At 53.3% G+C, this 13,178-nt stretch overlaps 2 protein-coding genes across 2 annotated transcripts; both read left to right on the top strand.

Annotated features, from left to right (window-relative positions):
* Positions 1-4,956: 4,956 nt before the first annotated feature.
* Positions 4,957-6,937, top strand: NCLIV_042850 (pyridoxal phosphate-dependent acyltransferase, related; the record flags this gene model as incomplete). The annotated part of the gene is made up of 2 exons (XM_003881202.1): positions 4,957-5,604; positions 5,873-6,937. The coding sequence occupies 2 exons, from the start codon at positions 4,957-4,959 to the stop codon at positions 6,935-6,937; spliced, it is 1,713 nt and encodes a 570-aa protein (XP_003881251.1).
* A 2,453-nt stretch (positions 6,938-9,390) lies between these two features.
* NCLIV_042840 (hypothetical protein) lies at positions 9,391-11,329 on the top strand (the record flags this gene model as incomplete). The annotated part of the gene is made up of 2 exons (XM_003881201.1): positions 9,391-10,041; positions 10,139-11,329. 2 exons carry the CDS (start codon positions 9,391-9,393, stop codon positions 11,327-11,329), a joined length of 1,842 nt encoding a protein of 613 aa, XP_003881250.1.
* Between the last annotated feature and the right edge of the window lie 1,849 nt (positions 11,330-13,178).

The following is a 13,178-nucleotide window of genomic DNA, read 5'->3' as shown; positions in this document are numbered from 1 at the left end:
AGCCGGAGGCGGTCTTCCCGGAGACAGACGGAAGCGCACCCGGTGTAACTTGTTTTCTTAAATTTACCGAAGAGCACTGATGTCCTACGTATCTAATTGTATATATGTACGCATATATACACATATATATTTATATATATACATGCCCGTTCCTCCAGTTATCAGCAGTGAGATAGGAATGCATGTTGGGGTGGCGCCTCCCTTGTCGAGTTGGTCCCACCGTGTCCGCGCTATCAACTTAGGCAGGTCCGCTTTTCTAGCGTTGACCTAGCAAGCTAGAATCCTCCAGATGACGAAGCTGGCAGCAGTCGTCGAGGAGATGGAACCCCGTTTATGTGTGGATATGGATGTGGAGAGATCTGCACACGATACGATGATCCCTGAGAACGTCAGATGACACGGCGTTTAGACAAGTGTCATGCCATTTAACGTCCAGTGGTCGTGTTATTTGACGATCTTAAATGATGCGGAAGGTGGTTTAGAACTACATGGGACTGGTGGATCCCGCCCCATATGCGTGGCTGGGAACGTCTCCAAGAGGACGATCGAGTCCAACAGAGCGTTATGTCAATCTTCAAAAGGCAGCAAAGAGCCACAAGGAAACGAGAAGAGGTAGACGGGTGCTCGTTTTTCAAAAACGGAGACTGATGCAGGAACCGGCGCCCAACGTACGGAACCTAGGATACAGATGCAGACGATCGCCACAGTCATAGTTAGGTCACCAAAGACGGAGCCCAGTCCTTCCTGTTCACATTTGCCTCCCCGAGCCGGTTGTGTATTTTCACATCGAGAGCGGTCCACTTCTTTTCTTCATTTGCCGCGTCTTGTGTGTACTAGGTCGCTGATCTGCAGGGGGTGAGCCGAACGAAACACTCGAATCTTCACTGCTCCTGGTGTGGCGTGTCGCTCATTTCCTGTTTTCCCCCATGTGCCTCAACGTGTATTTTGTACCAACTGCCTTTTGCGTCTGTTTTGCGTAGGGCACACACCGAAACGGACAGGGGTCTAGGGAGACGACAGCAGACAAAAGCTAGATTTTTGAGGAGCTCCCGTCACGTTTCCGAGCTTGAGGCTGCGGTGTTGTCTCTCGATGCTTTTCGTCAGCAGATTTATCGTCTTCCCAAGGGGCTGTTTTCTTTCGGATGAGCAAGACATCCCGCGCGACTCTGAGCTTCTAGTTTGCACGGGACTCCCCAGGACCGAGGAGGGAAAAGACACACGCAGAAGGTGTGTTTTTCTCTGTGCCCATAGGTCGAGCAGCAAGTCTCTTTTCCAGAAGCTCCGGTGGTGCGCAGGGTTTTTCCCGAGGCTGGTGGTCTCGGGCGACACCGAGAAGGAAAACAGCAGCTCTAGGCCGTCATGATAGACTCCGTTCCAGAGCAATATGAGCAACCCATCGCCTCCACTGCATCTCTCTAACTGAACGCAACCACGCTTTTCCCTTCTGTGCTCGCCCGGAGAAGGTGAGAGGTAGAGCAGAGAGCTGAACGTTCCTCGGCGGAACCCGAGTGTGTAGTCTTCCAGTGAGGCCCCACGCCTACGTTGCCTCCTATAATTTTGTCTTCTGAAGTTCTAACTAGAATGCGTGTGGAATTCTTCTTCGGAAATCGAGGTAGAAAATAAGATAAGACAGCTGTCGACCGAGACAGAGGGAGAGAATTGTGGGCGTGGGGCGCACGAGTCTCAGCTAGAAGCCTCGTGTATCTTCAAGGAAACGAAGAACCTCCCTTACCTTTCAGTTGCTTTCTCTGCCTGTCCTGGTTTCTCTCATAGTCTCGGCTGGAAGGAGCGTCGCTTGTGCTGGGTGAACGATCGGCAGCACAGTCGTTTTGTTCTGTATTCTGTTGGCCTTTCTTTTCACTTGTGGGGGGCAAGAACTCGAAGGGGTTTTCTCTTTCCGTGTGCGCACTACTCTTTCGGTCTTTTCATGTGTCCTGTGAAAGAGTCGTTTTCGTTCTCCGTCCCCTCGCAGGAAAGACGCGAGACATAAACATCATCTTCGCTGCGGAGGAGTCCTGGGTTGCAGTCGCCCCCTGACACGCGCTAGATCCTCTCTGTCACGCGCAGAGCAGCGAAATCCGAACTTCCGTCAAATCGGATGCAGATCTTCCATCATACAACCTGGCCTTTACAATAGCATCCGAAACCGAGGGTTATCATGCACATCGAAACACCTGACAAAACGAATGCGCAGACTTACCGATCAAAACAAAAGTATCGCCTGCGAGTTGTTCTCCCTACCGTTGGGAAAACCCTTTCCCTTCTGTGCCTCATCTCTGCAAACCTTGGAAGATGTGTGTCTCTCGGTCCCTCATTTCCTGTTCGAAACAAACTACCGTGTTTAAACCTCGTCGATTAAACCAAAAAAAACCTCTCGTCAACGCGTTTTCCGCACCTGTCTTCCAGGAACTAGATCCGCACGTGTCTTCAGGCTCACTCTTGATATGATCCTGTGTTCTTATCTTCGTACCGACATCTGTAGACATTTGTCCTCACGCTCTAAACGAAACGGTTCATGTGGGTCGACGGAAACATTCTTCTGCAAGTGCAGGTATACCTGTGTAAATATGCATGCGCAGGTATACCTGTGTAAATCTGTGTTGTTGCTTTTAGTTTCCTCCCTTCCTGCATCCGATCTTTTTTCCCGTTCGTGTCTTGGCCTCAAAAAAAGGAAACGTTCCCCCGCGTTTGTTGTTTGGACCACCGCTGCCTCATCACCCTCTCCCCGTGTACTTCCACAACTCCAAAGGGACCGTACCCGGTCGTTTGATTCTCTCCACCTCTCGCTGGTGGCATTTGGCTTCGTTGTAACCTAACGCCCTCGCGCGGATTCAGACAAAGCTGCAGAAAGATTCGTGGCCTGGCCCTTGCTTTTTCGGAGCTATGTGACTAACACCCCCGTAGAGTGAATGGCGTGGAGCTTTCTGTGTTCCCGCAGCTCTCACGCGAAGGCCTCACGGGCATAAAAAGCGGTACATCCTTGTGCCCACCTGGTTTCCCCCTTTTTTCTACCTTGAGCTCTAAAAGATGCGCTGGCCAGAGACCCGACCACACAGTTCCTTGCTGTGCACCGCGACTGGTGCTGCTGGGCAAAGAATGCCTGGTGACCAGATCGCTGTCGGTTTCTGTGCGGAGATCCCCAGAAACAGGTGTGTCCTGCGCATTTGAGTACAAGAATCGCGCGAATCGAAGAATTCGCTCCTTTTCTTAAAACCTTCAATCTCGATTTTCCCACAAGCGCACCGCTGCCCGCCAGCTTTTCCCCTACGCGCACAGCCTCCCCTTCCAGGTCGCACAGCCAATCGAAGGTGTCGTGTTGCAGCGGTGATTTCCCTTCAGCCAAAACGTCCTAAGAGTCACTCCCACTTCTCTTCCTGATTGTAGAAAGACGCCCAGACCTCCCCATTATGTGCGCCTTACTTTTCCCCTTGCCTCACCATCCTCTTCCTGCTCGTTCCGACAGACTGTGTAGTATACACAGACCCTCTCGCGCGCGATCGAGCGCGTGACGGAGGAACTCTCGCCTGACGAACGTCTACTATCTCGCGACACACAAACGGATGGCAGACATTGTAAACAGCGGTGGTCATCTTCTGTCCAGCTGTGCGCGGTTGCGTGTGGGCATCTACGTGTACCCCCCTGAAAGCTCTGAGTTAATTTTTCTGTACAGTTTCTTTTTCAACACATCTGTACGTTTGTACCCAGGCCAACTTCGTACACACTGCATCGAAAACGCAGGATCTTCGAAGCGGTGCCATTTGGACGTTTCTGCGGGGTGACTTCCGTGAGTATGTTTTCCGTATTCTTCCCCCTGTAGCTTTCAGTCCCTTTTTTTTAACTCGCAGAAACGCGGTGCGCGCTGACCGAAAAAGCGTCTGTGCAGTTTAAATCGCCTGTCCCCTTGAAGACACCGGCGTTTCTTCGATACTGTTCCCCCCCGCTGCCCGCCGGAATTTTCAAAAGCTTGCACACTTTCTGCCGTTGTCACCACGCATCTTTTTCGCCCCGTTGCTGAGAAACCGCAAAACTGCCAGGCAGATGCGTTCGTACCCCTGGTGTTCTCTCTCTGAACTGAGAAGAACGGACTGAGACCTGCGGCCTCCACGTATATACACACTCCAGGAATTATTCCCGTCGTGCTCGAGACAAAGAATTGCGAGTGGGACACAAATCCTTGTTTCTAGCAACATGCACAAAATGCGTGTGCAGATTCCGTATTCGTCTACTAAGAAATTGTTCGCATCATTTGTCCGACCTCGCAACGTTCGCGGTGCCTAATCGCCACGGGAAAGTTCCACGTCGACAGCAGTGTGCAGGAGATCTCAGCTTCGTGCTGACCTGACTTCCTCCTCGTCTTAGTGTTTCGTTTTCGACTGTCCTGAACTGGGAAAATTTCGTTGCGTCTGGTGTCATCGATGCCTCTGTCCTCGTGCGAACCTTCCTGGTGTTGTGTGACCTGCTCGCCGAACGCAGCGTGTCCGTAATCTGTTCTCCAGCCTGTGCCCGCGGTTTTTGCGTTTCGTGTGGTTGGCGTCATCCTTCTTTTTTTCTCCTTCTCAACTCCCGTTTCTCCAGTCTGATTTTTCGTGCTCGTCCGGGTTCTCCGCACACCAACCGTGCGCGGATTCCGGCTGCGTCCGCTCACTTTTTCCGGTCCACTAGTTTAATTCGCATGGCAAGTCGCCTCGGAAAGTGCCTCGTACCAGAGCCGCACACGCGCTTCGCGGATTTCTAACAGTCCGGAAGCCTCGCCGCATCGTCTTTGCATCTCTCCGCGGGGTGTCCGTACACACCCCACCTGGACCCAGCCTGGACGAAAGGCACCACAACAGCGATAGCGTGCGTCGCCTTTTTTTGCTGGGAGCGCCAGATCCCGGACGCCCCGTTTCTTCTCGTGGCCACGCTTCTGGGTTTCACCGATTGCCTTCCGTTCGGGCTGACGCGAGTCTGTCGAACATGGCTTCCAGTGCAGCGTACTTTGCGCGGGGCGGAACCCCGTTTCTGGGCGCAGGTGTGGAATGGGCCTCTAATCTGGACTTCTTTCAATGCGCATTCCTCTCCGCGTCTGTGTTGGGAATCCTCCTGGCGTTCTTCAACGACGAAGTGAGTTCGGGATCCCTCCGGTGGAGCTGGATCGCCACTCAGCTGCTGCCGATCACTCCCTTCTCCTCCCACGTCGTCTACAAAGACGTCGAGAGCGCGCTCGCCAAGGCGGCCAAGCACAAAGCGGGGAGCAAACGCGTCCTCGAGGAGTTCCTCGCCGCCCTCCACGATGGAACCGTCATGGTTCTCCTTTCCAAGTGGTCGGAGCGCGCCTTACAGCGCCTCGCGTTCTACTGGCGAGCGTTGATGATCAAGTACACCGCCAAGAGCCGGCGCCAATTCTTCTACCAAATGCAGAAAGTCCAGCTCAACCTCGAAATCAGACCCGACGAGACAGAAATGGAGTCCTACAACGACGCCAAACGTTACATGAAATCCAAAGACCTTTGGCCCTTTGCCTACGAAGTCTCCAACGTCAAAGACACACAAATCGTTTGTGAAGGCGTTCGCGCCTACCCGATGAGTTCCTACAGCTACCTCGACTTCGTCAGAGAGCCTCTCGTGAGTTCCGCCTAGCCATTCACAAAAACGTTGAATCTTCACATCTAAAACACGTATGTATATATCTTTTTGTAGTAGTTGTTGTAGGTGCACGTTTGTGATGGATAGAGAAACTGTCTGCACTCCTGTGTATGTGCGAGTGCTTACCTCTCTGCCGACACGAAGAAGGGACTAAAAATGTGGGTGTAGGAGGCCTGTTGCTTGTGCTGTAAGACGCTCTGTCTCACTTTGGCTCTTGTCTTGTGGTGCGCGCTGTCTGCTGGTGCAGGTTCAAGAAGCTGCGTTGGCGGCGGGCCGAACGTGGTCGACCGGGAATCACGGAGCCCGAATGTTGGGGGGGAACATGCGCATTTTGCGTGACTTGGAGAAGATGGTCGGCCGTTTCTTCGGCCGCGAAGACTCGCTGTTGTGTGCGACGGGCTTCCTGGCGACGATGAGTTCGATCTGCGCTGTGGCGAAGGAGGGCGATTTGCTGGTGGGCGACAGCCGCGTGCACGCAAGCTTACGGTCCGGGATGAAGCTGTCTGGCGCCAAGGAGTTGACTTTTCGCCACAACAACTGGCACCATCTGCAGCAGACGCTGGCGAAGCACCGCAGAAAGTACCAGAACTGCTGGATCATCATCGAGTCGGTGTACTCGATGGACGGCGACATCGCCGATCTGCCGATCGTGCGCCGCCTGGCCGACCAGTACAACTGCCGCATTCTCCTCGACGAGGCACACGGTCTCGGGGTGCTCGGAAAAACTGGTCGCGGACTCGAGGAGCACTTCAATATGCCCGGCGCGGCGGATGTGATTGTCGGAACCTTCAGCAAGTCGATTGGTGGCATCGGCGGCTACATCACCGGCGACAAAGACCTCGTCGAGTTTCTCGACTTCCACGCCCCCGGCAGCGTCTTCTCCGCGCCGCTCACTGCTTACTCCGCAGGCGGTGCCATGATGGCCTTTGAGCTTATGCAAGGCGAGCAGAGCTGGCGCATTGCGAAGGCCCAGGAGAACGCAAAGTACCTCAGACACGCACTGCAAACCGGCATGGGTCTGTGGCCGAAAGACTACCCCGCAGAACGAAAGTACGAGCTGGAGGGGATGGCGTGCACGACAGTCATCCCCGTTGTTTTCCCCAACGACGGCGACCGCGTTTTCCGCGTCACCCAGGCCATGCTCAAGCGCGGTTGGATGGTTGCGGCTGCAGCCTACCCTGCTTGCCCCTTGGCCCGCCCCCGAATCCGCGTCACTGCCACCGCGGCATACACCCAAAAAATGATGGACGAATTCGTGAAAAGCCTCGTCGAAACCACTGTCGAGTGCCCGCCTACTGACACACTCCGATGAGCCCAGGAAAACACATCTGCGTCCTTTGGGGGGTGTGCATATATATTTATGTATAGTTTTGCACACTGGAGACGTCTTCAGACGTCTTTTGCATGCGTCTTAAACGCGGAGGCTGGCGTGTAGGAAGCCGGGGTGGACTGCACACAGGAGAGAGCGACGGGGAGAACGGGATTTTTTCCGGAGGAAAAAATTTGGCGGGAGAAGACCAGCACTGTCTTCTTCTGGCGGCGACGAGGCTTCTACCTCCCATTAGATGATGTCCGTGTTCTCTAGATAAATGTATATGTGTACACGTGCAAATGTGCACGGGATGCACATACGCTTGTGTGATTACGCATCCATCCAGGTGTCTTCACGTATATATACACATATACTGTGGATGGTACGGTCTTTAGTTTCGGCAGGAGGTGTCTGTGAAACAGGAGACGAGGATGTAAACGGGTGTTCCGGGTGAGACGTTTTCTTCATAGTCCAAAGACAGTTTCCTGCGCTGCAGGGGCCGAAACGCCTGGTTTTGTTATCCCCATCTCTCCACTCTTCCTGTCCAGTGGAGAAGTGGACTGACACTCGTGTGTCCTCTTGTGAGTGTTGTTGGGGAGAACCCTCCCTAAAACGTGCTTGACTTTTTTCGATTCCACGCCTGTTTCGTTCCGTCGGAAAATAATTGTATGCATGCATTTGGAGGCGAGGGTGCATTTTTCGCCGCCGCCAAAGACCGAAACTTGCACTAACATAAACGGCGCATCTCTTTTCAAGACGAAATCGCAGGGGCCTCCGCATGGTGACCCTACACCGACAGCAAGACACAGTTGCAGCGGCGAGAGCACCGACTGGCTTACACGCACCGCATCACCGGCTCTTGAAAAACACACGAGTACAAACAAGCACCGTGTCGACAGAACCTTCACGCGTCTCTTGACCTACTACACACGCACCTCAACTGTAGAGTTTTCCCCCGGCATGGCATCCGAAGCGACACTCAGGTGGAAAAGCACCAGGCGACACGGGAATTCTTTGACGGAGGGGTCACGTGTGTACGCATTTATGGTCGGGCGCCCGTCCATAAAACCAGTGGACGGATAACGGGGTGTTCTGGCAGGGCGAGTACACAGCCTCAACCGAAACAAGAGAAACTTCCTTGTGTCGGCCATATACACCTGAACGCTGTTGCGGAAAAGGATTTTCCGACCGACTTAATATGTGCTGTCCGGAGATGGCCCGCTGCTCGTTGGTGTCATATTCTTGCCATCGCGAACGCACTTTGCGGTCTAAACCGTGAAAACACGACAAGGGAAATAAAGCAACCAACCGGCGACGAAGCACGGCTGGGCGATGCACCCACTTCGGTCACAACAGGGTCGCTGCCGGTCCAGTGAAAACCTCGTGGTAAAACCGCCCCTGCGCGGGGTCTGCTGCGCCAACTCTCCCGTACGGTCGTTGGCTGACACTGTTGGTGTTTCTCCGGTCTCCGTCAGCGAGGACCACCGCACCACTGGTTCTCCGTTCAGGTACTTGGTTTCTGGTTCGCACTCTTACTGTGCAACCAGTTTGGGTGTGTATACACATGAGCGACTGCTGAGCACGTTCACAGGGGGAGGAAAGACGGGGCCTAAGCGAATAACGCCGTTGATTCGAGCAGCTTGCCTATTTACTTGAGAGGTTCCGTTTCTGAAAAATCGCGCTCGACGCAAAATGGTGTGTGTCCTGTCGATTGATTAGCGTTGAAGTCGCTCTCACATGAAGCGCTACAAACGGGCTCGTGCATTTCTCGAATTAGAAACAGAATCAACAATTTGTGTGGTGCGGATCGACTGCAGATGTTTCTAGATCGTGGTTCCTTGCAACCGCAGCAGTACACGAGAGACTGGAGTGAGACGGTTTTTTTTTTTCTCACCGCGTGTGTGTTGCCGTGTTGGTTTCTACAGCACCGTAACAAACCGGTTCACAGACAAAGCACTACGACGTCTTTCCAGAAACGTTTAGAAACGTGGCGATCCTTTTTGTAGAGGTCTTTGTCTTTTAGCGCATTTTTGAAGACGCACGGTCTCCCGACCGGACCTCTTTTGGTCTGTCGTTCCTGCCCAGGACGGTAGGCTGATGCAGTGAGTCCGTGACACAACGCATAGGTCCGCTCCGTTGTTCATCTTCTGTGTGGGGAAGTTTGAAAGAGGACTACAAAGAAGCTTCTTGGACGCGGGGGAGAGGCGAACAGCAAATTTCCGACAGGGAGCTGAATCGTCTTCGACCTGGTTTTAGAAGGGAATACAGGAATATGTCCGTTGGTTTCCGCGTAGGGGCTTTCAGCCGTTGCCTCTTCTACTCTTTATCAGCCGTTTTTTCCCAGTCGGATGAGCCTCTAGTTACACCTTGTTCTCGCCACCATCTTGAGCAGCTACAGATCTTCTGTTCGAGAAGGCATTTAATACAGATTTGATATGTGTCAGAACGCCGCGATGTTTGGAAGCGTTTTTGTCTTTGACAGTGACCCCATGGGGTTGGGGGGAAGTCGAAACGGCGAGTGGACGAAGAATGTTGACTTTTTTTATTGTGCCTTTCTATCCGCGTCTCTGCTGGGTGTTCTCTTGGCGTTCTTTGCCGATGACGTGAGCTCCGGTTCACTCAGGTGGAGCTGGATTGTCATGGAGCTCCTCCCAGTGCCTCGGGTGTCCAGTTATGTAGCAGTGAAAGACGTGGAAGGCGCTCTCGTAAAGGCAGCGAAACAGGCGTCAGGGAAGAGCCAAGTTTTTGCACAGATTTTAACGGCGGCACATGAAGGAACTTTGAAGGACCTGCTTGCCAAGTGGTTCTCGAAGCTACACATTCGCTGTTGGTTCTACTGGCAAGCACTGAAACTAAAGCGTACTGCGGAGGGCCACAGGCATATGTTCTACCAGCTGCAGAAAGTCCTGCTAAGGCTCGAGAATCGCAAAGGAGAAAAGGAAGTCCAGACCTACCTCGACATCAAGCGCCACATGAAGTCAAAAGAGCTCTGGCCATTTGGCTTTCAAATCAGCGATGTGAGAAACCAATACATCACCTGCGAGGGTCTCAGTGCCTACCCCATGAGCTCCTACAGCTACCTCGACTTCATGCGAGAGCCTCTGGTAAGTGTGTTGGAACGGAGGGGGGCGAGGTCTGTGCCACCAGCACCGCATTCCTGTTTGCATGTGGTTTTGTGTGTGTGTGTGTGTCTTGCCACAGTATCTGCGTAAGGCGTACATTGGTTTCCTTGTTTGTTCCATGCTTATGGACGGGTCCGCTCATCAATACGAAACGCATTGGTGTGCTGTGGGAGTTTTTCGTCTTCAGGTCCAAGAGGCAGCACTCGCAGCCGCGCGTTTGTGGTCAACAGGGAACCACGGAGCGCGGATGGTCGGGGGAAACACCACTATTCTTCGTGAACTAGAGCAAATTGTTGGACGTTTCTTTGGCCGCGAAGATGCGTTGCTTTGTGCGACTGGATTCTTGGCGACGATGAGTAGCATCTGTGCAGTGGCGAAGAAAGGCGACCTCATTGTTGGTGATGCTCGACTACACACGAGTTTGCGGGTAGGGATGAAGTTGTCTGGAGCCAAAGAGGTGACTTTTCGCCACAACAACTGGCAGCACCTGGCACAGATTCTCGGCAGCATGCGCAGAAAGTACCAGAACTGCTGGATCATCATCGAGTCGGTGTACTCGATGGACGGCGACATCGCCGACCTGCCGATCGTGCGCCGCCTGGCCGACCAGTACAACTGCCGCATTCTGGTCGACGAGGCACACGGCCTCGGGGTGCTCGGAAAAACTGGTCGCGGACTCGAGGAGCACTTCAATATGCCAGGGGCAGTCGACGTTATTGCGGGGACGTTCAGCAAGTCGATCGGCGGCATCGGCGGCTTCATCACGGGAGACAGAGATTTGATTGAATTCCTTGAATTTCATGCTCCAGGAAGCGTCTTCTCCGCCCCGCTCACGGCCTACTCAGCTGGAGGCGCGAAAAAGGCTTTTGAGCTTATGCAAGGCAAACAGAGGTGGAGAATCGCGAAGGCGCAAGAAAACGCGCTATATCTGCGGCGCGCCCTGAGAACAGGGAATGGAAACTGGCCAACTGACTACCCGGCAGACAGGAAGTACGAAGTCGAAGGAGCGGATTGCACAACTGTCATCCCCGTCGTGTTCCCGAACGACCCATATCGTTTGTGCGGCGTCACGCGATCGCTCTTGTCTAAAGGATGGGCTGTTGCAGCGGCGATGCACCCCGCGTGTCCACTGATGCGCCCACGCATCCGCGTAACTGCTACTGCAGCATATACCAAAGAAATTATGGACAAGTTTGTCAAAGATCTGGTGAAAACGACCGTCGAATTGCTCCCGACACCTGAATTGGAAAACGGGCCTATAACGTTTTAGGAGTTTTGGTGAACTCGAGCGTGTAGAAGGGTGCGGCTTGGGAGCCTCAGAAGGGGGGCATCCGAAGAAACGACAGGAAATGGCCAGGTATATCAAGGTCGACGGGAAGGACTCACGTATCCACGGTGCGCGTAGTAGTTCCTTGATGACCGGAGAGAGTGCGAATGTCTTACACCGGAGAAACATCTGTTTCGAAACACTGACATAGTGCAGACGCAGCCGCACTGGGATGCTGCGGTGGGGGGTTCGAAGTGCCAGCAGAGGGGACGGCAAATCGTGCACGAAAAGCAAAAGTTACAGTGGCAGCAAATTTATTCTTTTGGCATCGAATCCGCCCACGATAAACTTCATCTGAGCACGAGCGACGACTTCCGTTCTGGCTGCCAGGGCCGTGCGTGTTGCCGTCGGTGATAGGAACCAGAAATGAGTGCCTGGTTCCTATCACCGAAATCGTACAAGTTGTGGGGGAAACGAAAGACGCTCACGCGGATGTCACAGTGGGATGAGATTTGTCTGTGGGTACACATATTGAAGCAAATACACCCGCGAAAGCATTATGGTCGACGGTCCGAAGCGGCTCTGCTAGATGGTCTCTCAGATTTGGGGCGAGCCTGTAGTCGTAGATGTGTATACATGGCGCCCGAGAGAATGAACATGCAGCTTCTCAGAATCCTCAGCTGCGTTTTCGTGCTTAAGATCTCTTTGCGAGCAGCGGTGGTCCCTTGAGAGCCAGTGCCAGGACAGGCTTTCCACCAAGGGGGCGGGCAGATCAGCAACCCAACATGAGCTCGCGTTACGGCCCTCTCGTACTCGGCAGAGGCTCAGTTGTCTAAACAGAGCATCAGTGCGCGCGTCCGCTTTTGTTGCAAATGATCGGTGGTGGTGCGGGAGTTTGAAAACCCCGTCCGAACAGGACGGGGTATTCGAGGAGCGAGTGCTTTTCCCGAGGGGCGCGAACAAGTTGACTGGCGGGGCAAGATGCACGCAGTGTTTGGGCGGCTAGACAAAGAGAGGCGGTGAGGAAGCAGCTGCGGAACTCATATCTGCTATAGACAGCGCTCTCTTCCGACGTGCAACCGCCAACAGAGGCACAGGCCTCAGCTCTGAGTTGCCGCCGCCGAAACGCCACAGAAAACGTGGACTGCCGGTGCTCGGGAGTTACGGTTCACTGCGGAAAACGAAACCCGTGGAGCGGAGACGCGAGTAGAGGACTGGACAGAGAGGCACACACCCGGCGTTTTTCTCGACTCCGACGCGACCTCGCTCTCTCCTCTACTGGAAGAGTCCCCGTTCGTAAGTGTCAAAGGCAACAGGGAAGTATCTAGGTGGACACCTATCTACATGTATAGTCTGATAAATCATCTTTGAGATGATGTGGTACGTGAGTATCAATATATATATATATATACATACATATAAATACGTGTATATATATGTATTATGCATTTAGATGTCTACGAAGAGAGATACGCCTGTGCGGATACCGGCGTGCCATGTTTGTGCATGCGGGAGGGGCTGGGCTCGGGATTGGCGTCGAAGAGGAAAGTCACGATAGGAACAAAAAAACAGTCGGGCTTCTTCTGGCAGCAGGCGGATGCCGCCGAGAACAACCGGAAACTGTAACCCTTGAAACGGAGACCGGAAAGAAACGTCCGTTCGCGTTATGACTAACACAACGCGTCCCATTTCGTGGCTACCAGTGTGGATATACATTAATATGTATCTCTTGATGTATATACACACCTCTAGATATGCACAAATCTGTGGAAAATTTTAAGTTTACGTGTAATAAGCATGCGCGGGTTCTCTAGCTTCGCAGTGCCGCACACGTGAATGGGCCATACAAGTA

Source organism: Neospora caninum, chromosome IX, assembly GCF_000208865.1.
Source record: "Neospora caninum Liverpool complete genome, chromosome IX".
NCBI classification, from domain to species: Eukaryota; Apicomplexa; class Conoidasida; order Eucoccidiorida; family Sarcocystidae; genus Neospora; species Neospora caninum.
The sequence above is the reverse complement of the archived record's forward strand: the minus strand, read 5'-3'. Positions and strand labels throughout refer to the sequence as shown.